This window comes from Cricetulus griseus (assembly GCF_003668045.3).
Source record: "Cricetulus griseus strain 17A/GY chromosome 1 unlocalized genomic scaffold, alternate assembly CriGri-PICRH-1.0 chr1_0, whole genome shotgun sequence".
In the NCBI taxonomy this organism is placed as follows: domain Eukaryota; kingdom Metazoa; phylum Chordata; class Mammalia; order Rodentia; family Cricetidae; genus Cricetulus; species Cricetulus griseus.
This window is the reverse complement of record NW_023276806.1, coordinates 29101066-29124538: the sequence shown is the minus strand read 5'-3', so window position 1 is coordinate 29124538 and position 23473 is coordinate 29101066. Positions and strand designations below refer to the sequence as shown.

The 23473-nt window shown below is 41.1% G+C and overlaps 1 protein-coding gene across 1 annotated transcript; it reads right to left on the bottom strand.

Moving 5' to 3' along the window:
• Positions 1-226: 226 nt before the first annotated feature.
• Lrit3 (leucine rich repeat, Ig-like and transmembrane domains 3) lies at positions 227-23041 on the bottom strand. Its single transcript, XM_027395696.2, has 4 exons — positions 21850-23041; positions 19175-19647; positions 4660-4965; positions 227-2785 (listed from the first exon to the last, which is right to left on the bottom strand). The coding sequence occupies exons 1-4, from the start codon at positions 22047-22049 to the stop codon at positions 1632-1634; spliced, it is 2133 nt and encodes a 710-aa protein (XP_027251497.1). The 5' UTR covers positions 22050-23041; the 3' UTR covers positions 227-1631.
• Between the last annotated feature and the right edge of the window lie 432 nt (positions 23042-23473).

Genomic DNA, 23473 nt, shown 5'->3' with positions numbered 1-23473 from the left:
AAAATGCCTCTGTAAGACTGAACTGTAGGCCAGACTGCAGGACATTTTCTTAGTTAGTGATTGTGTGGAATGCTTATGCACCATCCCTGGGCTGGTGTCCCTGGGTTCTGTAAGAAAGCAGGCTAAACAAACCATGGGGAGCAAGCCAATAAGCAGCACCCCTCCACGGCCTCTGTGTCAGCTCCTGCCTCCAGGTTCCTGCCCTATTTGAGTTCCTGTCCCGACTTCCTTCAATGATGAACTGTGATGTGGAAGCATAAGTCAAATAAATCCCTTTCTCCCCAAGTTGCCTTGCTGATGGTGTTCCATTACAGCAATGGAAACCCTGACTAAGACAGCTACATTTATTGACTTGCGTCTGTTGAACTACCCCTGCATCTCTAGGATAAAGCCAACTCAGTCATGGCGGATAGTCTTTTTGATGAATGTCTGATTTCACTGAGTATTTTTGAGTCTATGCTCACAGGGCTACTGGCCTCCTTTTCTTTATCGCTCACTTGATTTCTTGCTAGCTTTCTTACCTCCAAGCTTCTTTCTTTTGTTGTCTTTACCGGCTTTGGTGTTAGCATGAAACTGGCCGTATAAAAGGAGTTTGAGAGTGCTCCTCCTGATTGCTTATTTTTTGTTTATTTCTTGACTTCTTTTTTGACCCATTCATCATGAAGTAATAAATGAGCTGTTTAATCTCTGGCCCATGTGAACCCGATGCCCACTTCTGTCCTCTGAGGGCAATGGGCACACATGAGGTCTCCAGACATACGTCCAGGGAAAATACCAACCCTCATAAAAATGAAAAAAAAATAAATAAAGGAGCAAACCACTGTGCCTGAACAACAACAAAGAAACATCAAAGGCCTCCCCTCTAGCCAGAGAATAAAAATACAAGGAGGCAGAGACAGCTGAGCTCAGAGTCCTTTGGCGGCTGTGCCTCTCTGTGCCTTCAAAGAGAGGTTTTAGAAGATGAAGAATGGAAAGCTAAGGAAGACAGTGAAAAGAAACGAAGGAGATTGTTCTTAAATTAACACATCATGAGACCCATACAGTCTATCAACTGTGTTAAAAACACAACCACTATTCTACAGAAATATTGTGTTTGTTCTGATCCTCTTTTTGTACTTAGTTTGACGAATGTCTGACTTCAAAGGATGAGAAAGAAAAAACTAACTGTGAACACAAAATCCATTAGGATCTCACATTCACTCACCAGGCAGCAGCGGCAAATGCCCACAGCAAACCTTCTGAAGCACTTGGAACATCCAGGGCTGCCAGCCTTAGCTGGTTATACTAGTATTTCTTCACTGCTCAAAATGCACTTTTTTAAATGCCAAGTTTACCTAGTGTAAGTATTTTCCTGTTGACGTATTCTACGAACTAAATTGCCCTAAAATCATTATAAGCTTATTAAATAGCACTCAAAAATATTTGTATAGATGTCTTTTCGTGTAATAAAAATCAAGGTCATTTGTTGTTCTAGCTGAGATGTTTCTCACTAAATTAAAAAAATACTGCAAAAAATCATTTGTGATTCTCACACACTATATGAAGGTCTGTCCAAAAGTCATCCAACAGAGGGTCTTCTACAGCCTTAGATCCCTCTCTTTTTCGCTTACATTCATCTCACCTGCAAAACCTCAGCAATAATATTCTGGTCTACAGCCATCGCTTTTAAAATTCCCCTCAGAGTCCACGCTTGCCCGAGGGCACAACCACAGTTTCTCTGCGTCTTCTTTGTGCCTCCGCGTCCACAGCTCTCCTATACTTTGTGATCTGGGCGACAGGGTCTCAAACTGGATATAGGTCTCTTTTGCCAAATCATCTTCCCACAAAGGGTCTGATGTACATTGCAGTTTGCAGACTTTATATAATAAAAAACAAATTAAGGGCACGACTATAACACAGACCGTGCTGGTCACCACGATAAGGAATGACCACTGTGAGTCACGTTCTTCCTCTCTGTTGGTAGCAAAGATGATACACTGGTCCTTGCGGGGAGCCACTCCTTTTGGACAGACGCATGCCACATACTGAGTGCCGGGCTCCAGGCCATCTATGGTTGCCTGGTTCTTGCCGTGGTCTGCGTTCAGTAGCCGCAGGTCCTTCTCTCCGTACTTAGAATACAACACAGTCACAGCAGACCCCTGTGTGGTGCTGCTGATGTTCCACGTCAAAGTCACACTCGCTCCAGTTTCACTGGCCACCCTGAGATTGTGTATAGTGACATTTGTTTCCATCGGCAGCGCCTGATCCAACAGTGCCAAGTCCTCTTTCTTACTCGCGCTGACGGGAGGAAACTTACTTCCGCTCTTCTCCAGCTCTGCATGGCTTTTTCCACCGAAGTGGAGCACGAGTGGCCCGTGGCTCGACCTGACGGTGCTTTCTGAGCCTCTGGATTTTACAGTTGTGGTTGCAGAAGCAACAGAGAAGGCAGGAGGCAAAGAGAAGGAAGCAGGAGGCGATGGTGGGGATGGTGGGGATGTAGTTGAGGGCGTGGAATAGGAAGACGAGGAAGAGAGGCCTGGTGACAGCCCTGACTTAGGTAGAGGCGTTGATCCTCCTGCTGCTGCAGGCGGGGACTCCTGCTCAGGGTGCTTTCCAGCGCTTTTTTCTGAAGTGTCTGGTAATAGGGTGGTCGTAACGGCGCCAACAACGGTCAAAGAAACCACAGCTTCTGACGTCCCAGCTAGATTTTTGGCTTTACATCTGTAATCTCCAGCATCCTTGTAGGAGATGCCTGTCAAGCTTATGATGGACCATCTGGCTCCTTCTCCTGGAGACTCCTGAATTACTAGAAGAAAACAAATGAGCACTCTATGAGGAAAAAAGGACACCTTGGAACAATCACAGTAACTAGGAAGGAAAGAGATTCTGTATGCATCCTTGTCAGGAGATGGGGGAGCGGTGGGAGGGGCGAGGACTTTGTATGCTCTTACTGGCCAATGATAATGTCAAAAATTGTTCACATGAAGTCTAGGACCTGCTAAGTGCTGTAGGGTCTGTCTGTTTGGGAAATGATCACTTAAAAATGGTGGTGGTGGTGTGGGGCGGCAGGGGTGTGGGGTGTGGGGGGTGTGGGGGGGAATTAGGAGATTCAGGTCATAGTAGATTTTTGTCTCCTAAGCAATACACAGTTATATACAAGGAAACAGGTATGTACAGACCAGTGTCTCTGCGTTTTGTGAAACAACATGATTAGAAAAACTAGTCTTAAAAGCTCCCTCCCAATTTTGATTGTGAATCTATAAAAATGATTATCATGAAATTTTACTTGGGGCTACACAGAAAAAGAAACAAAACCAAACCCAAAACAACAACAAGAAGACATAACTATTGCTCAAGACTTTTCTCTCATTGTACTATAATGCATCTATGCGCATTCCTAGTAGGCACCAAAGGTCATTTTTATTCTAAACATTCATCCCTTTTTTGCTTGTTTTGTTTTTTCAGATAGGGTTTTCTCCATGTAGCCCTGGATGTCCTGGAACTCACTCTGTAGACCAGGCTGGCCTCAAACTCAGACATCTGCCTCCCAAGTATTGGATTTAAAGGCACATGTTACCACTGCCCAGATGTCATTCATACCATATTAAACTCAAATAAACTAGAGAATTATAAGTTCACTTGTTTGCAGAGTAATATATAGAAATATGCAGCCAATTGCAGTATTTGTTAGTTAAACACTAAAATTTTATCTGAAACCAGGACAGAAGCTTCCTGAAGGATAGTATTACATAAAGCAGGGTACCAATAGCCGGGATGTGAACTCAGTTTAAACTGTGGGCCGTCTGCCAGCAATCTATAGGAATGCCAGACCTTAATTTCTTTATGCCATCAAGTTTTATTTTTTTTAATTTCAATGTAATTGTATTTTGAAGAGTCCCAAGACTAATCCTATCTTTGCTTAAGTAGGCTGAAGCCTGGACCTGATCATCACATGGTTTGAAAAAGTCTATATAATTAATATTTCTAAAAGTTATATTTCTGCCCCATAGTGGGCTCTCTGTGTAATTTAGAATTTAAATAGAGTTGTTCAAAATTTGTATGAAAGTCTTTTTAAAAATGTTTCCAAGGTTTTGCACTTTAAAGTGTGTGTATCCAAGGTAACAGAAAAGACAAAAGTCTTTGTAGCAATCAATTATTTACTTTTACATGCAAATTCTACACAAGGCAAGAAAATAACTCTATGGTCTAATTATTTTCTAAGTATTTACATGAAGTGAGAAAATATTGATCAGTAAAATGTACTCTTGAAATCCCTTGTGTCCAGAGAACTAAGAATTATAGTACAGAAAGCCCTGGGTTTGATTCTAAGCATTGAAACAAAATTTCTAGGCTAAAGGTATAACTTTGCTGGCAGAGCACTTGCCTAGAATGCCTTGGGCTCAGTTCCCATCACTGAAAACAAAACAACATTATAAGTCTTGATGTCATAAGAATTAACCAGCAATTTGAAAAAAAGCTGGGTTTGGAGGCGCATGCCTTTAATCCCAGCACTCCAAGGCAGGGGCAGGCCAAGGCAGGGGCAGGCGGATCTCTGAGTTCAAGGCCAGCCTGGTCTACAGAGCTAGTAGCCAGAGCTACACAGAGAAACCCTGCCTTGAAAAATAATAACAAAATAAAATTTGCACAAAACACATGAGATGAAATTCATACTAATCATACCTGTATAGTTAACTGGTGAGCCGTCGGATCTGGTCCACATGAGCTGCGGGGTGGGGTAGCCAGTGGCATCACACCTCAGGAGAACATTACTGCCTAGAGCGGATGTGATTTTGGTAGCTGAGGTCATCACTGATGGCTTCAGACACTGTTCCAACTCTGCCCTCTGGAACAAGATTCCTTCCAAGCGCTCAGGTTCACTGCAGACCATCAGAGGGTCAACAAGTACAACAGCATGGTCAGCAACTTTTGACAACTCAATCACTTTGGAAATGTGACAGTCACAGAACCAAGGGTTGTCCTGTAAACCTAAAATGCAGAGAGAAAAGGAACAGGAAGGGTTATCCTGATGGACTACATTTTCAGCACAGCTTGTCTTGTGACAGATGTTGCCACACTATCTCCCTAACAAATGAAGATCTAGGAGGGACAAAGTACAGTCACCTGCACGTCAACTTTGCCCTGGAAGCCAGCAACCTCAGTGAGATTATCCTCTTCTACTTGTATTTCCCAACCTCCACTCCAAACACTAACCTTTACTCTCTCATTTAATCCCAACAATCCTGTGAGGAAGTCAGTATTATTATTGTTATTACTATTATTATTTCCATCTTAGAAGTGAAGAAACTGAGACACAGAGGAGCTAAAATCTTGACTAACATCACATAGCTAATCAGGATTGGAGCCAAGATTTGAACCCAGGTACCACAGATAGAGACATAGTTGTGGAGAGCTCAGAGAGTACCCTCTAGTGCATCACATGGTGCTAAGAGTTGCTAGCTCAGCCTGGAATGTGCCGTGGGTCTGTGTAACTTGAAGATATATTGGGGTAAAATGAGGCCAGTGGAGCAGAACCAGCAGGAGGAGAAGACCAGAAAGTGACATTGCATAGATGTCACACATGGTGGCCACCAAGGTGAGGTGCCCAAAGTCTTAGTGCAAGACCAGCTGCAAGGGACATAAATGCTGAAGGTTTCCAGCCGTGAGCTCATTCCTGTCTACCTCAGCCTTAGGAACTGTGAGCTGACATCAGCTGGCCCTCAAGGAGCCTGCCATTGAGAGCTTAAAAGAAGGCTGGTCTACAGTTATCAGAAAGGAGAAGAAAGATCCTTGTTTCAGAATGGCAGAAAGGTCAGTGGCATGGTCAGGAGTAAGTGTGAAGAGGAGAAAGCATGTTTATGTAGCAGCATGTTCTCTACTTAAGGAAATGCCCAGGCAGAACATTGAAGGTGACACTGGAGAGGGAGCTCCTTGCTCGTAGGAAAGGAGGCCATTCAATATAAAAGAATCAAAGTCATTGGGCTAATTCCCAGCCTCTCCAAAATTACCACATTAAGAAAGGCATTCAAAACAAAGCAATCCATAGTGCTTTGGAAAGTCTATGCAGACTTTCCAAAGCACTATGGATTTGGAAAGTCCATGGAAAGTCTCATGGAGACCCAAGGTGGTTCTTTAGAACACACCCTTGGGCAAATGTCTCTAAAGATGCTCTTCTGCAGCCAGTGCAGTGGCCTTGCCACCAGCTTGAGAAGCAGGCTGGCCTTGGAGACTTGTATTTGTGGCTTTTACTGCTAGCATGGCATCTGAGCAGAGAAGCAAACAGAACTGTGATTTAAGGAAGTTCAGCAGTGCTGCACACTGAACTGCCTGTTTGTAGGGCTACGTTTTCACTTCAGCTTAGTGGTACTGTGACAGCAGGCCATGAGGGCTCCATCTTCTGCCAGGACTGGTTACTTTTTAATCTCCTGTTTGAGAAGTTTGTTTTTCTCCTATGGGTGAATAACCTTGAGTTCTTCCCTCTCACATTAAATCCTGTGAATCTGTGACTAGTCTGCTAATTAATATTAATTTGCCCTCTTTTTCTTTTTATATTGGCTCTTTCACCTGGTTGGATGCCGGAAGCAGACTTCTTAGTTTCTTTTTTATACTGAATAACTGAGAGTGGCTTTGAAACCTAATATCTCGCTGAAATTGTAATTCTAGAAAGCTCTACAACATTATGCACTATGCAATAACTTCTCCCCAAATGTATACAATGGCAGCTATTCTGCCACAGATTTTCACAGGAGAGAATACACTGAATTAGAAGAAAGGAGATTTAGGAAAAATTAAACATTATGATTTGTTAGATCATAAAGCCTCTAAAATGATCTTTCTGCATCAGCTTGTACAAAATCCATTCCAAAACAGACCAAAGACCTTCAATATAAGGCCTGAAACTAAGAAGCTATTAGAGGAAACATGTCAAGATATAGGCAGAAACAATGAATTTCTGAATAGGATTCCAATACCCAAGGAAGTAATAGCAAGAACCAACAGATGGCATTGTATCAAATTAACAGGTTCTGCACAGTACAGGAAATAATTAACAGCAAAGAGACAGCAACTGATAGAATGAGAGAAAATTCTAAACAGTCAGTCACTCATCCAACATGGGAGTAGTAACCAGAATTCATGAAGAACTCAAAGAACTAAGAGCATAAGCTCAAATAATCTGATAAAGAAATTGGCAAATGACCTGAACACTTTCCAAGCAAAGAAGTATAAATGTGAAAAATATTTACTATCCTTAGTCATCATGGGAATGAGAAATTGAAACTGAGAGTCCGTCTCACACCAACCAGTCAGGACGACTGACATTAAGAAGGCAAAGGATGTAAGATATAGCCTGGCGATGGAAGCCTTGCCTAGCTTGCCTGCCATGCTTGCCACACTAAGTTCAACTCCCAATATGAGGGAGATTAGAAGGGAAGAAGGGAGGGAGAGAAAAAGGGAGGGAGAGGAAAAGGAGGAGAGGAGAGGGAGACAAGACAATATCAATTCTGGGAGAATGCAGGAGAAGAAAGCCCCTTATATTCTGTTAGTGGGAATATAAACTAGCCCAGTTACTATAAAAATCAGTATGTAGTTTCCTCAAAAAAATAGTATGGGGGTTGGAGAGATGGCTCAGAGGTTAAGAGCACTGGCTGTTCTTCCAGAGGTCCTGAGTTCAATTCCCAGCAACCACATTGGAGGCTCACAACCATCTGTAATGAGATCTGATGCCCTCTTCTGGTCTGTAGGATTACATGCAGGCAGAACACTGTATACATAATAAATAAATAAATAAATCTTAAAAAAAAAGAAAGAAATGGCTGCAACCATTCCAAATTGTGAGTAATCCTAAATGTATATAAAACAAACAAACAAAAACAGTATGGTAGCACACATCTGTCGTGCCAGCACTAAGGCACATGAATTATAAGTTCCAGGACAGCTGAAGTTACGTAGAGACTCTGCCTCAGAAGAAAATGGAAAACTGAACAAACATATACTACCTCTGAATATATATACCCAGAAAAATCAAAGCCAGCTTGCTATAGATATCTGCATCTCCTATTTGTCATGCTACCATTCACACAGAGACAAGTTAAGAAATCAGCTGAGGTGCCAAGAGATGAATGGATACGGAAGCTGTGGTATATACATACAATGGGGTTTTATTCAGCATGCTATCTAGTTCTACGTCAACTTGGCACAAGTTTGAGTTGCCTAGAAAGATGGGACCCTGAGAAAATTCCTCCTTAGAAAATGCCTGTAGGCAAGTCTGTAGGATATTTTCTTGATCGATGATGGATGTGGGAGGGTACAGCCCACTGTGGGCAGTGCCATCCCTGGGCTGGTGGTGTACTTATACTAGATGGTATAAGGGACCAGGCTGAACATGCAAGCCAGGAGAAGCAAGCCAGTAAGCAGCATTCTTTCATGGCCTCTGCTTCGATTCCTGCCTCCAGGTTCCTACCCTTCTTGAACAAACAAGCCAGGAGGAGCAAGCCAATAAGCAGCATTCTTCCTCTGCATCAGTTCCTGCCTCCAGGTTCTTGCTTTTCTTGAGTTCCTCCCAAGGACTTACCTGGAAGTGTAAAACCTCCCCAGGTTGCTTTTGGTTATGCTGTTTTATCACACTTCTGAAATTTGCCAATTTCAGAAGAATGGATGAAAGTGGAGCTCATCCATTCATCCAAAAAGCCAGATTCAGAAAAACAAACATCATGCTGTCTTGTAGAAGGAAGGAAAAAGACATGAAAGTAAAAGGAAGACTGCTGAGGATATGGAAGGAGATATAAGGGGGTGGTACATAAGAGATGGTCATAAGGGGGATGAATTTGATTCAAATGCATTGTATGTATGTTTGAAAATGTCACAACTAATATATGATCACTGAAAAAAGAACTAGCCTGGAGATGTGGCTTGGTGGTAGAACTCTTGCTTAGGTTCAAGGCCCTGGGTTCAATCCCCAGTACCCCTCCCATTATTTTTATTTTATTTTATTTGTTAAAAATAATATTTGGGTCTTTTCCACTCTGACCTACACAAATGAACAAATTGATTGGATTCATTGGTATACGCAGTGCCAGAAACTTGTACAAATCACAAAAGGTTAGAAGTCAACTGAAATTCCAGAAGCATGGGCTGTAATTAGTAATAAACCAGTGAAACAAAAGTATGACTCTCCCCTCTCAACTGGTCAGCTCTCACAGAGAACATCCAGTCATGGACTTGCTCACCAATCTAAGAGCTGGGACACTAGTGAGAAGAAGGACAAGAGGAAGGCAGGATGCAACAGGTAAAGTGCTTCCCATTGCATATATGTTGTCACCGTGTCAAAGACTGTGAGAAGGAACATGTGAAATCCAGAGATTCAGAATGGCACGTGGACACACCCACCTTAGTGTAGTGAAAAGATGAAGATGTACTATAAAAGCTATTCACATGGAAATAAGATATGAAGAGCTTTATGTTTTAGATCTATTAATTTTGATGAACATTCAATGTTTAAAACTCTATGCTCATCACAGTCAGTATATAAATATATATGCATATATACATACATATATATATATATATATATATTTAACCTATGAATGTGTGCCTTGTGAGTTCATGTGCATCATATGTGTGCAGGTGTGCATAGAGGCCAGAGGGCATCAGATCACCTGGAACTGGAGTTACCAGTGGTTGTGAGCTGCCCAATACGGGATCTGGGAAATGGATTCGGATCCTCTGCAAGCGCTTTTAACTGCTGAGCTATCTCTCTAGCCCCCGCTATGCCATTATTTGACTTTGAAACGGATGTTTAACTCGCCCAACAGTTCAAAGTCACCATTTCCTGTAACAGCTAAGGTGTGAAAAGTACTTTTGTTTAAAAACGCCTTGGCTGGCGATGCTGGCCAGTTTCCTTCACTAATATTCTCCCACATGTCAAATATTGCACTTGGCAAGCAATCACGGTAAAGGCACCAAGATTTTACTCCAACTCAGTATGAGTGCCCATCCCAGTTTTCCCAGGATTTTACTGATTTTCACACTGAGAACCACACCCTGAGAAACCCCTTAGTCCTGGAAAGCCAGCCTGTGTTATGGAACTTTGACCAGAGTCTAAAGTCTGATAATCCCAGCTGTGGAAGGATAATTACCTTTGTTTCACTGGCCATGAGCATGCCTGCCTTTTGCTCTGGGAGGATTCTTATCTCTACCTTGCAACAATTTTTCTTCACACAGAGAGCACAGACTAGAAGGGAGCACAGGTTCTTTTACCTGTGCTCACAGACATGCGGGAAGCAGCATACAACAAACTGTCCAATGAGGTCACTAACCAGCCTTAGTTCTCATGCAGCACGGCCCTCCTAATGAAAAGCAAACGAACGAGGCCTCAGGAAGGAGAGGAAGCCTGTCTAAGGTTACTCGACTGGACAGGAAGGATTTGAACTCATGTCCAGATCTTAAAGTGCCTAGAATGCTAGTTTGCTGTGACTCACACCACGCTCAGCTCTTTGCCACCTCAGGTAGATGTTATGCTTCTGATCCCATGCCAGAAGAGACTAAAGCACAAGGAGATTACTACTTTGACTTCTTAGGTCACACAGAGTCCTGACTAGCCCCACATTTCTTTAACCTCCTAATCTAATAAGCCATCTACCATAATTCAACTCTGTCAACCAAAACCATCTACATCTGTGGGTGGTGGCTCCAAGTGTTACTATCTGTAAGCAAAACATGAATGCAGCAACTTCTATCTGGAGTACACATGTCTATACAGGGAAATATTCAAGAGTTCGAACATCACCAGTTTCATTTATCCTTTAAAACTATTAAAATATGTCAGCTATGAAAAATTAAAAATCAGTTTTCCTAGTTACATATAAAAGCTATATAAACAAGAGAACAGATTTTTTAAATTCCTCAAAAATATGAAACCTATTTGTTCCAGTTTTTAATCATCTAAGGTCAAAGTACAATTTTTAAGACGTGAATAAAAATAGTTTTGTAAGAACCAACCACATTCATTCATCCACCTGGTGTTTTTCCTCACGGGGACAAAGGTACAAGGAGTCACCAAGGTTAAACTATTACTCGAATTCTTTGAAGGAAACACTCCAATCACAATCACAGTGATCTGCATTCATTAATTTCATGACTGTTCTTGGATGGGGCTCTGAATGCTGCTTCATGCCTTCTGAAAGAGAATTCAATATTTTTCATACATCAGAACAGTTGGGTTAATTAGGCTCTTTGTGCGTGCGTGCGTGCGTGCGTGCGTGCGTGCGTGCTTGCGTGCGTGCGTGCGTGTGTGTGTGTGTGTGTGTGTGTGTGTGTGTGTGTGTGGTGAGGGGGATCAGAAACAGATTCTTGAACAAAGCTTATGCTGCAAACCCTAACCCTTCAAAGCCTACCTGAGGCCGTGTTTAGCTTTGTAGAAACTGTGCTGTGCAGCCGTGCAATGGGAAAGAAAGCCTCTTTGACAAGGGACACTTTTAGAACAACCAGACCTCTAGTAAAAGCACAACTCCTGCTTTGTGCCATATACGAGACTGTTTTGAGGTAGACAATAATCATAAGCATAAAATATGCTGACATAATGTTAAAAACCCAGTTTAAGGGTTCTGCCTATAAAGAAAGAAGAGTCCCTCTGTGATCTTGTGGTGGGTGGATATTTCTTAAACGGTTCTCAGAAAACACTAAGGGTAAAATAATAACAAATCACATGCTACCAATATTTAAATATTTCTTACCCCAAACACTATGTAAAAAATGAGGAGGTAAGCCGGAGTTAAAGAAAGCATTTATAATTCACAGAAATGATTAAAGATATACATTCAATAGTAAAGAAAAATGGAAAATGATCATTTAAAATAGGCAAAAAGACCTGAACAGATCGTTCATGGAGAATTATGTACAACTGGCTGGGGAGAAATTGGAAACCTAGTTGACATCATTAGTCACTAAGATAAAGCAAAATGATTCAGCTCTCTGATTGGTCTGTTGCCTCCCCAGAAGAGCTGAAATGAAAAGGCTCAGCATCATGAAGTATTGGGGTGGATACGGAATAACCAGGCTGTCACACAGGGCTAGGGACAGTGCATTGTGCTATATACCCCCTTTGGGAAATGAACAACAGTCTCTTTAAAACTCACATGATCAGCCATCCTTTAGCACAGCAATGTTGATCTTAGGAACGTATTCAAGAGAAAGAAAAAATATACACCAGAAAAAAAAACCCTTTGTATGAAAGTATTAAATAGATCAAACTCATCAAACTCATAAAAGCCCAAACTGGAGAGAGTAAATGTGTCCAACAACCAGGGACAGGCTGAATAACTGCTTCATACAGTGACTTCTGCAATAAGGAATTGCTGGCTGGGTGAAACGACACGAGACAGCCTTGAAACATGCTGCTGAGTTGAAGAAGCCAGGCACAAGCATGCTTGTTACAGGACGACATGCCTGCAGCATGCTAGAGCAGGTGATGGAAATCAACATAAGGGCTACACAACATGAGAGCGTCACTGGGAAGTGGCACATGAGATCAAACAGTGCCCATTTTAGGTGATGGAATATTCTCCATCTTGAGGAAGGGATTGTTTTCAAGGATATGCATTTGTAAGAATTTACCAAATTGTGTACATCAGATCTTGCATCACAATGTACAAAGCCTATCTCAGTCCCTCAGTTTAAAAAGAAGCTTATAAAAGTCAAATGATGTCTTTGGAGATGAACTATAAGTTTGAGACTTGATCATGTCTCCCTCCGGACTATGAAAAAAAATTGGTGATAATTATAAACCTACCTCCGAGGCTGTTGTGGCCTGGCAAGAAGGCAGGGTGTACCCACAGACTTTGGAAAACAGGAACTAAATTAATGCCTTTGGGGAAATCTGTGGAAACATTCAGGCTGCCCCCGACCTTGAGGCAAATTCCATTAACTATGTTTACCAGTGAGCAAATTTGGGTACCAATGAAAAAACACTGAATGAAACATTTGGTGCCCTTTGGACTGTGAGTTTTTCCCTCTAAGGTAAGCAGTGGGTGTCTTTACATATGTGCTTGTGGAAATGTTTGCTGTTTGGAAATTTATCTGTTTTAAACTTGAATTCCATAGTTAATTTAAATGTTTACCCACATGACTTTAGTTTGGGGTTTTATTGATACATTAAAATGTTCTAAGTTGGTGTTTTTACTCACGTAGATGAGAGAGAGAGAGCAACTGAAAGTTTGTTGTTAACTTTTTTCTTTTGCTAAATAAGCACATAATCTAAAAAGGTCAGCCAAACAAGCATACATTCTGTACCACACCACAGAGCAATGGGAAGAGGCATGGGCCCTGGGCCCACAGGAGTTAAACTCCCCGCCCCCAGCTTCCCCACTGTGTGGTGAGTGAACCAGGCAAGTGGCTTGACTGTGCCTTGTGCCATCATCTGTTATATATTATAAAATGGTCCTTACAAGTTTAGACCCAAGACCGGAAAAATGGGCATATGCAGAGCTGCCAACTATTAACAGCAGCAATTTCAGCCATAGGAGTTTGATGTTCAATATCTACCCTCCCAGGCTTTGGTCTTGCTTTGACCCTATATGTCTTTCTTTACTATGTCTTTATTTCTCTAGTGGAATAAGAATGTTTACTCCATAAAGCTAGCTATTAGAAGCATATAATTTGTTTGTATTTTATGTTTAACATGTGGGCACATAATTAAGAGATTGCCTTAAGTCTCAGAAGAGTCTGTGGATTTTAGAACAGTGTTGGGACTGTTAAAGACTTCGGGGACTTTTGAAGATGAACTAAATGCATTTGCATTATGAGAAGAAAATGAAGGGTGGAATGCTATGGTTGAATCAATCATTCATTCATTTAGAAGTATTTTTTGTCTTTATTTGGGGAGTGGCTGCATATATGGGCCACAGCTCAATACCCAGCTTCTAAGACTCCTGACCAAGTCATCTGGGCTCCAACAGCGCCGGGCAGTCCTGCAAACCAGGGCCTGTGAAGCACACCGTCACATTTATCAAAGCAACAAGTCTACCCTCGGTACTGGTCTTCTACATTGGTTCCTTTTTCATTGCAATGTCGAAGCAACTTAAGAAAAGAAAGATTTTCCTGGGCTCACAGTTTGAGGGTACAGTCTATCATGATGGAAAACTCATGGCAGCGGGAGTGTCAGGCAGATAGTCACAGTGCATCCAGTCAGGAGGCAAAGAGACATAAATGAGATGGATGCTGGTGCTTGCCCCCTCCTTTCTATCCCTTCTGGTGCCTCAAGCCGCTCGATAGTGTCACCACATTCAGGGCAGGTCTTCCCTCCTCAGCTAAACTTGCCGGAAACACCTCCCAGACACACTCAGGGTTAGTTTCCGCAGTGATTCTAAACCATTTGAAAATACAGATTAACTACCACACAGATAAAGCTATTTGCTGAATGTTCTACAGATATTGGCATTTCAAAACCCTGTTGGATCCCTGAGTGCCCAGCCAGATTTAAGACACAAGTGAAAAATGCTAATATTCTACTATTTGCTTCTTCATAGTAAGTAACTAACATGAATAGCAATTTAGTAATTGTATTTTATTTTTGTCTCCATATCATAATAAATAATTCTGCCACAGCCAAAATGTATTTTTCAAGAAACTTTCAAAGAAGCAAAATAAAATCTCATTCAAATTTTAGCAATTAACCCGTCTTACAAGGATCAAGTTGGTGGCTGAAGTACATAACCCCACACGGTGAATAGGTAGCTACTAATGTACATAACAGGGGACTCTCAAATATCTGTTAAGCCTAACTAAGGCTTGTTTCTCCAACTTACCCAACACATTTTTATACTTCAATGAAAAATATTTGACAGTTAGACAAGCAGTGAACAGAACATAAAGTAGCTGCACCAGGAACTCCCATGAGTTTCCTTTCATTGTGCCACCTGCCTCTTATTCTCGTGTGTCATTTGGACCAAGTGCTTTTTTTACCTGAACAACGTCAACGCTAGCTCCATGTCGGTCCCATCTCAGTACTTTCTCACCAAAAAATTCTCAAAAAATTTAAACATGTTTTTAATTTACAATTTAATTCAATAAATATTTAAGAATGTGTTACTGTTGGCAATGGCACGTGGCATAAATTTAACATGTGTACTGCCTCCTCCTTCCCAAAACTAATATGTCATTTCACTGGCCAAGGACATGAAAATTCTTTTCAATTTTCTGAGAATAATGACCACTTCAATGGCCAGGGGTCATAGGTTGAGGATTGACAATAGCATTTTTGATGGGTGAAAAGTATGACATTTTAGCAAGTCAAACTGATTAAACAAAGCCATGGTCTTCTGTCTCTTATAAAGATAGAAACGACACCCTGCCCACAGATACTACTGTGAGGGTCTCAGCTCAGTGTCTCAAACAAGCACTGGCCAGGGCAACATCGAGCTTCCCTGTCGTTTCTCTCTCGATTTATTGAAAGCAGTGGTGCCCAGTCCCCACTGAAGGACCCGGTGAAAAGTTAAACAGAGCAGCAGACAGAGAGTAGCAGTGTGCAGACTGCTGTGATCCCATGAGCAGGCCAGGTTGTAGATTCTCTCGGCTAGAGAGCAATCACTCAGTTTGTGAAGGGTTTTATCCCCACGTTCCCCACGCGTTCTCATGCACTTACATGCACGGCCATTGCATCTTATAGAAAAAACAGGTGGTTAGGTGTAGATGAACTGAATTCAGGCTGGGGGACGTGGCTCAGTGATATATATGCTTATATGCTTAGCAAGTACAAGGCCCTAGGTTAGATCCTTAGTTGTGGGATATTTTGATCGAACTTCTGACGCTCCTGAGACTGACAATAAAGCTTACCTTGAGTCAGAGGGTGGATTTATCTACTAACTGATCAAAATTAGCCCATAGAGGTTTGAGAAGATCCAGGACATATAGAGAGACACAGGAAATAGTAGGGAAGGGCTTAGAGAAAGGCTTGGTCCTTTTTGATCGAGAAAGAGGTCACTGGTCACTTCTGCGTTGCTTCTCTGATCAATCAGATTTTTTGCTTCAACATCTGACTCCTGGGTTTTTACTGATAAAAGAATAATTTAATAAATGCTTCATCTGGCACTCTTTTATCTTGACTCCTTAAAACTTTTCTGAAGGTATAAATATTCTCTCTCTCTCTCTCTCTCTCTCTCTCTCCCTCCGTCCCTCCCTCCCTCCCTCCCTCTCTCTCTCTCTCTCTCTCTCTATATATATATATATATATTATATATATATATATATATATATATATATATGTTTAAACTTTCTGTCATGATTAATGGTCATATAGAATACTAATTCTAGAAATAGGCTTCATTTAGCTTCCTGTACATGATTTCCAGCTTGAGTCTGAAGCAGGTAATTAGGAATTAACCTGTGTACCCCAGGTGGATTTAATAGATTGTGGTCCTTTAACCTCCCTGAGATCTGCTACTTACGACATTTAAAATGTTTGTTTTCTACAGTGACCTGTGTTCATTCCTGACACAGTGACCTTTGAGGTCTCTAAGAAGATGATGGGGCCTACAACAATGAATCCACTTGGATTGTGGTAATGCCACTAAGCTGACAAAGCAAAGATCTGCTTTGGACTACAAACTGCTCAGGACAATTTCAAGGTGATTAGCCAAGATGGTCCATGCTCATAGACTACTAGGTCAGGACTTCAGATAAGCCTTGCATTTCCCCATCATATTGCGACTGGGCAACAGCTAGTTCTCCCAGGACTTAATCATTACCTCAGTTTTCTCAGTGTCCCCTACAGATGCCTTCACTCCCAGACAACAGGAAGTAATTTTAAGAATACAACTCCCCCATTCCCGAGAGGTGGGATGGGTGATTTTTGGTCATTCGATGGATTATGGATGCTTACCATTGTTTAAGGGGATTGGTTACAAATTGTTGTTGGTCATGGACAGGGTTAAAGCTGATAAAAAAGAGATTAGATTCAGGGATCTCATTCAGAAAAGAAAAAAAGGGGATATAGAAATATTAGGATAAAAGAATAGATGATAGAATCTATGTAGGGAGTAACCCTGGTCATAGGTACTGCTGACCACGCCCAAGCCTTTCAAACTAAAAGAGCAACTACGTGTCTTAAATATTTTATGTTGGTATAGATTTTATATATTGATACGAATTTAAGGTTATTTTTGTTATACTGTATATATGTTTCTACTCTTGTTTAAGGTATTGTACCTATGCAGCACATTTAACAATGTAATATATATTTCTAGTTCTTGAAAGCTAATATTATAAACTATTTAAGATAATTAAGAAATGCATGTTAGGGGCTGGAGAGATGGCTCAGCGGTTAAGACCACTAGCTGCTCTTCCAAAGGTCCTAAGTTCAATTCTCAGCAACCCTATGGTGGCTTATAACAATCAATAGTGGGATCTGATGCGCTCTTCTGGCCCAAAGTCGATAGAGCACTGATATAAATAAAATAAATAAATCTTAAAAAAAAAATGCCGGGCGTTGGTGGCCCACGCCTTTAATCCCAGCACTCGGGAGGTAGAAGCAGGCGGATCTCTGTGAGTTCAAGGCCAGCCTGGTCTCTAGAGTAAGTGCCAGGATAGGCTCCAAAGCTACACAGAGAAACCCTGTCTCAAAACACCAAAAACCAAACAAACAAAACACAAAAAAAAAAAACAAAAAAAGAGACAAACAACCAAAAAAAAATGCATGTTAGTAGTTAGTCATCTAACAATCAAATTTATGGCACGTTATGTATATTTTCAAGGTCAGACAGATATATTTCAGATAGATAAATGGTCTTCAAACACTTCAGAGAGCTACAGAATATGGAATTTAAGATGTTTGAATAACATAAGGCTTTTCCTGACAGTGAGACACATCTGTTCCTGGCAGCACCAATCTACTTCAGAAAAGATGATGGACATTGAAGATCCTCCATATGGAGTTTGCTTTCATTGTGGCAAAGCTAACCATTTGAACAAGAAACTTTCCTTTCCTTGACTGTTGACAGTATGCTGCCCAAATTGGACAAGCAGGACACAAAAGAAGGAAATGGTCACTTTACAAAGATAAAGTAGGGCAGTTCTTCAAAATTCCTGCTTTACAAAAAGTCTGTCAGATATTCTAGGCCTGCAGGCCAAAGGTGGATACCCCAATATTATAGAGGAATCTTGGGTAACTGTTCACACAGCCAGTTGTTTCTGTCATTTCTATAGTTTTGGAAGTTGTTTGCTCTGCATTTTCTGTTTACTCAGGTAATATTATATCCTTCTCAGGTCTCTGATGGGGGTTGAAGACTAGATAGTTATACCATTTTCTTTGTTACCAAATTCATTAAAGAAATGTACAAAAGAGATGTGGTGTTTATAAGGTTAAGAGGCAAAAAACTTAAGTTGTTTATCTAAGATGATATTTTAAGGCCTAAAAATATATTTTTAGGATGGTAATACAAGTTATGGTGGAAAGTGGTTTAGGTATAAAACTTTAGACTAACTAAGATAGGGGAGATAATTTGCCTTATTTGCCGAATACATATGGATGGGACATTGTGAATGTAATTCTTACCTGATAATTGTCATTATCGTATATAGTTTTAGTATCTTAAAGTTAAAGCCTTTCCTTTTTATTTAAACAATACTTGATAATTGTTCTTATTATATATAGTTTAACTGGGTTAGAGCTAAATCCTTCCCTTTTTACTTAGAAAAAAAGGGGGGGAAATGTTGTGAAATGTTTGTGTACACTGTAAAGATGTGTCTGCCAATGGCACCTTCTAATTAGTATAATAACTGAATGGCCAATATCTAGGCAGGAGATGATAGGCAGGATTTCTGGGGAGAGAGAGGAAGAGAAAGGAAAGAGGAATCTAGGCATGGGGAATTACACCAGCCAGGCTCCAGTGAGACTCTCAAGTAGTCAGACATATGGTACAGAACAGAGGCACATTGCAGAATGTAGGTTAATAGAACCAGGTTAATTTGAGTTATAAGAACTTGCTGGGGACAAGCCTAAGCTAAAGACCAAACTTTCATAATTAATAATAGGTTCCTATGCTGTTATTTGCTGGTTAGAAGCCCCAATGAGCAAGTATTGCTACAATCCTCAGTTTTACACACACACACACACACACACACACACACACACACACACACACACACCCCTAAAAGCATGCATAACAAGATACCTACACATAAGATGCCCAGAAGCTTGTGAGCTTACCAAGAATAATTCTTCTTGGTGGAAGATCCAGATTTCTAGAAGGTGTCGCAGCTAAGTGGGACCAGCTGTCCAGGAAATCTGGTGGCAGTGTGGCTAGTCTGTTGCTTGATAAATCCAAGTAGGTAAGGTTCTTCAGATATCTGACAACCTCATTTGGCACATGGGTTATCCTGTTATTGTGCAGGTCCAGTGTCCTCAGGTGGGGCATGTCCAGCAGAGATGCCCAGGGGAAAGCAGTCAGAGAATTGCCATCCAAACGCAGCTCATGCAGCTGCTTTAGGTTATAAAAGCTGCCGGGTTCTATGCTGGCCACTGAATTGTAAGTCAACCAGAGGTACTGCAATTCCACCAGGTAGTAGAAGGCCTCTGTGGGGATCCTTCGGACCACAGTCTTCTCTATTCGAAGCTTCACAGTGTCCACGGGGAAGTTTGTGGGGACTTCATTCATATCCAGGTCGTTACACAACACCGACCTAGTGTCACAAGAGTAATGCAAGAAGATCTACTCCCAAGACTCACTTTAAAATAACGCCTTATCTGAAACATGTATTAGTTTTCCATTCCCTACTAGCTGTTTACAAAACATTTGTTTAGTCTGGAGAACTATTTATCAATAATGCCATGTCATCATCATCACCAACATCATCATCTCCATCCTCACCATTATCGTAATATGGTAACCATTAAATTGAACCATACAAAATGGATATTTTTCACAATAAAGTTGATCAAATATGAGTAATTTCATGGTGTTCAATGGATATTTATGAAGGTCTTTCATTCTAGGCCTTTGAAACACAGACCACACCCATTTCTTTATTAACCATCATGCATGTACAAAGAGGCAGACACTGGGAGACAGAATAAAGCTGGGCTCAGTCATAAAGTGTTTGCCTAGCATGCACCGGTCCCTGAGTTAGAGCCCCAGCACACAATAAACCAGGCATGGCACACACCTATAGTTACAGCAGTCAGAGGTAGGAGGATCAGGCATTCAAGGTATCCTGAGGTATAGAGACTTCCAAGCTAGCCAGGGATATATGTCTTTTAAAACATATCATAATTGATCCTTTTATGAGAGAACCATTTATAGGGGGGTAGAATCAAATGTCTGTGCATCACTTTCTGCCTAAGGAATGGACAAGAAACAAAATGTGCTCCTGATGGCAGTGACTAACTGAAGAGTCCTCAAACAAACCATGCTGTGAACTTGTTTGTTAGCATGAATAAAAAAAAAATACTGTCCTAAGTGTGGGAAGAATCTCAAATCTTAGATTTGGTCCAGTCTGAAGAACTACTTACCCTCCACACCCATCTGAATTGCTCAAAGTGAATAAGCACTTTTGAAAAGAAAATGGCGTTCAAAATTGGGATACATGGCATTAAAATGACCATCAGGGAAACATCTCAGCAAGCCTGTGAATTAAAAAAAAACTAGCTCATAATGGGAACAGGGGAAAGCACTGTAGAGCCTCGAGGCCTTGGCAGCGGCTCCTCCTTTTGGTTACTTTAGAAAACCACAGGGAACCATGAATGGTATCCGGGGTACTTTTTAGGTTCACCTCTATTTCACAAATTTTGGAGTTGCTTTGCACAAGATCATAGCAGTTTCCAGTCCTTATCATAGGAAGACGATGGTCATCTTTTACTTCTCAGGGAACGTCTCAAAGGGTATCAAGGGTGGGCTAAGTAAAATTATTCACAAATAAACTTTATGGTACCAACATTATCATCATCACCATCATCATCACGGTCACCATCATCATCATAAGCATTGCTGTGCTGGGTATCAGACTCTTGTCCTTAGACATGCCAGGCAAGTGCTGTATCACTGAGCTATAATTATTATTCGATTAAAGTTGTTTTTATTCTTCTGTTAAACTTTGTTTCAGAAACTCATTGTTTATTTCAACTATCAAACTATCAAAGTCCCAAGAATCCTTTTTTTTTTTTTTTTTTTTTTTTTGTGAATACTCTTAAAAACCAGAGTCTCCTGTGCCTGGCTAACAAGAGTCTGTTTCTATTGGCCTACTGGTAAAGGATTCATATTTCTCATAAACAAATTATAATTCTTACTAGGTTAAAGCAATGCAAAGGCTTAATAGCTTCTGTGAGTTCCTATAATATCTGCAACAGGTGGTATTCTCCAAACATCTTTACTTTTGTGAATTCCATTCAGATAAAAAAACTAATTATTAACTTACCAACTTCACTCTTGTCCTTCCTCCTACCAAGTTGTTAGTGTAAGATATCCCCACATGGACTGGGAAACTCAGACAGCAGATAACATGGATAAGCTTGCAGTTCCTACCCAGCCTCGCTCTCTTGGACTTTCTGTAACAAGCCCGCCTCCCAGCCCCATCCTACCCCCACACTGAGCATTGATCTCCAAGGGGTGGTTTGTGCATATGAGTGTAATAAGTATTTTTTTGCAAGACAGAAAGTGCTTTTGGAATTTCCGAGACCCTTTTGAGGCTTCTGGGAGGCAAACTGTTGGTTATAATAAAAATAATAGGGCAGTGGGCAAACAGCTAATAAAAACTGAACCAAATCTCATGGAATTTAAACTTCCCCTGATTTTAATAAATGATTTGCTTTCATAAGAACAGGCTGGTTGGTTTGGGTCCTTTTTACCAGGACAATCAGAATACTCAGTAGCAAAGAGAGGGACATACCTTGATCCTGAGCCGTCATTTCTGCCCTGATGATCACAGGTGCACTGAGAGGGACAGGTGCAGCTCACTCGTCCCAGAAAACCAAGCACAAGGCACAGGCATGCAAAGGGCCACATAGCTCCAGAGTGGCTGGCTGAACAAAAGGTAAGTGGTAAATCAGGAGCATGTAGAAGCTGGTGCCCCGGGATGCCAGCCGACATTTAACATCAGCAGCTTAGCCAGATTAGCGGAGATCCGCAGTTACTTAACCTTCAAGTGTCTTGCAGGGGATCAGTCCACCCAGCCTTTGAATATGGGCTCGGCCGGTAACACACTTGCTTCAAAAGTGAAATCAAACCCAGCAGGACAATTTCAGTAACAGCGCATGTCTAGATTTTCAAGGAAGCCCTTATCAGGCACGTTTCCTATAGATGGAACTGTCACTACAGCTTAAAAACATATCCAGTGTTAAGAAGAACTCAGTAAGTTGGCCTAAGCTAACATTTTCAGTAGTTTACTTATACATTCACTGTCCCTTTTACTTTTTGCCTCTTCATCAGCAAATGTGACTTTCCTTCAAATTTACTTCGGATAGAGTTACCAGTCTTGTCCCGTTCTGCTCATCTCCCAAAGCCAAGAAAGCTAGACCCATGCCACTGCCATTATATGAAGACTCTTCAATCCACTCCTGATATGCCAGGGCTATGACTCCAGTAAGAGTCTGTCCTCAGTCTCTCCAAGATCATCCCAGTATGTGCATGATCTCCCCAAGCATGCTCATTTCTATGAAGGTAATTATTTCTATTCAAAAGACAAATCGTATTGTAAGTTTGGAGCACCAAAGGATGAGCCAAGGACTGGGATGCAGCTCAGCTCGAAGAGTGCTTGCCTGGTGTGAGCAAAACACTGGGGCCAGACTCCTGCACCACATAAAACTGGCTAAGGGGCTGTGCCTATAGTCTCAGCATTTGAGAGGTGAAGGCAGGAGGATCAGATGTTCAAAGTCACCCTCAGTACACAACAAATTGGATGCCAGTCTGATACATGGACACCACCTCAAAAAGAATCACAGAAGGTCAATTAGCATTGTTTTAGCAATCTTTAGCAACAAAATAATTTTTGAGATACTGTCTCACTATGTAGACCAGGCTGGCTTTGAATTCATAGAGATCCTTCTGTCTCTGCTGGGATTAAAAGCTTGCACTACCATGCCCAGCTGCAGGGAATAAAATTTTAATTTAACTTAAAATCTACCTCCACACACAAAATAAATGAAACTCGTGAGGATAATAAAAAGATTTTTATCATAGTATGTGATTCTATCCATCGTGTTTAAACATGAGAAGAGAGGATTCATTCTGAAAAAACAAGAATATTACATGACATGTAATCAAATACTAAGATAATTCACATATAACTAATAGAGTCTGGAAAACATCACTCAATCTAAAAAAAAATCATATTGCAGCTGTTTAGAGACTACAAATTCACTTGTTCACCAAATATTTACTGAGTACTTGCCAACCTCCAAACCAGCTACTAAAGGTACAAAGATAAGCAACACATGGTCACTGAGCAATACATAAGGAACCTGAATGATAGAGGCATAGGTCAATAAGGAAACAAGTGAACACCGTGTTCAGCC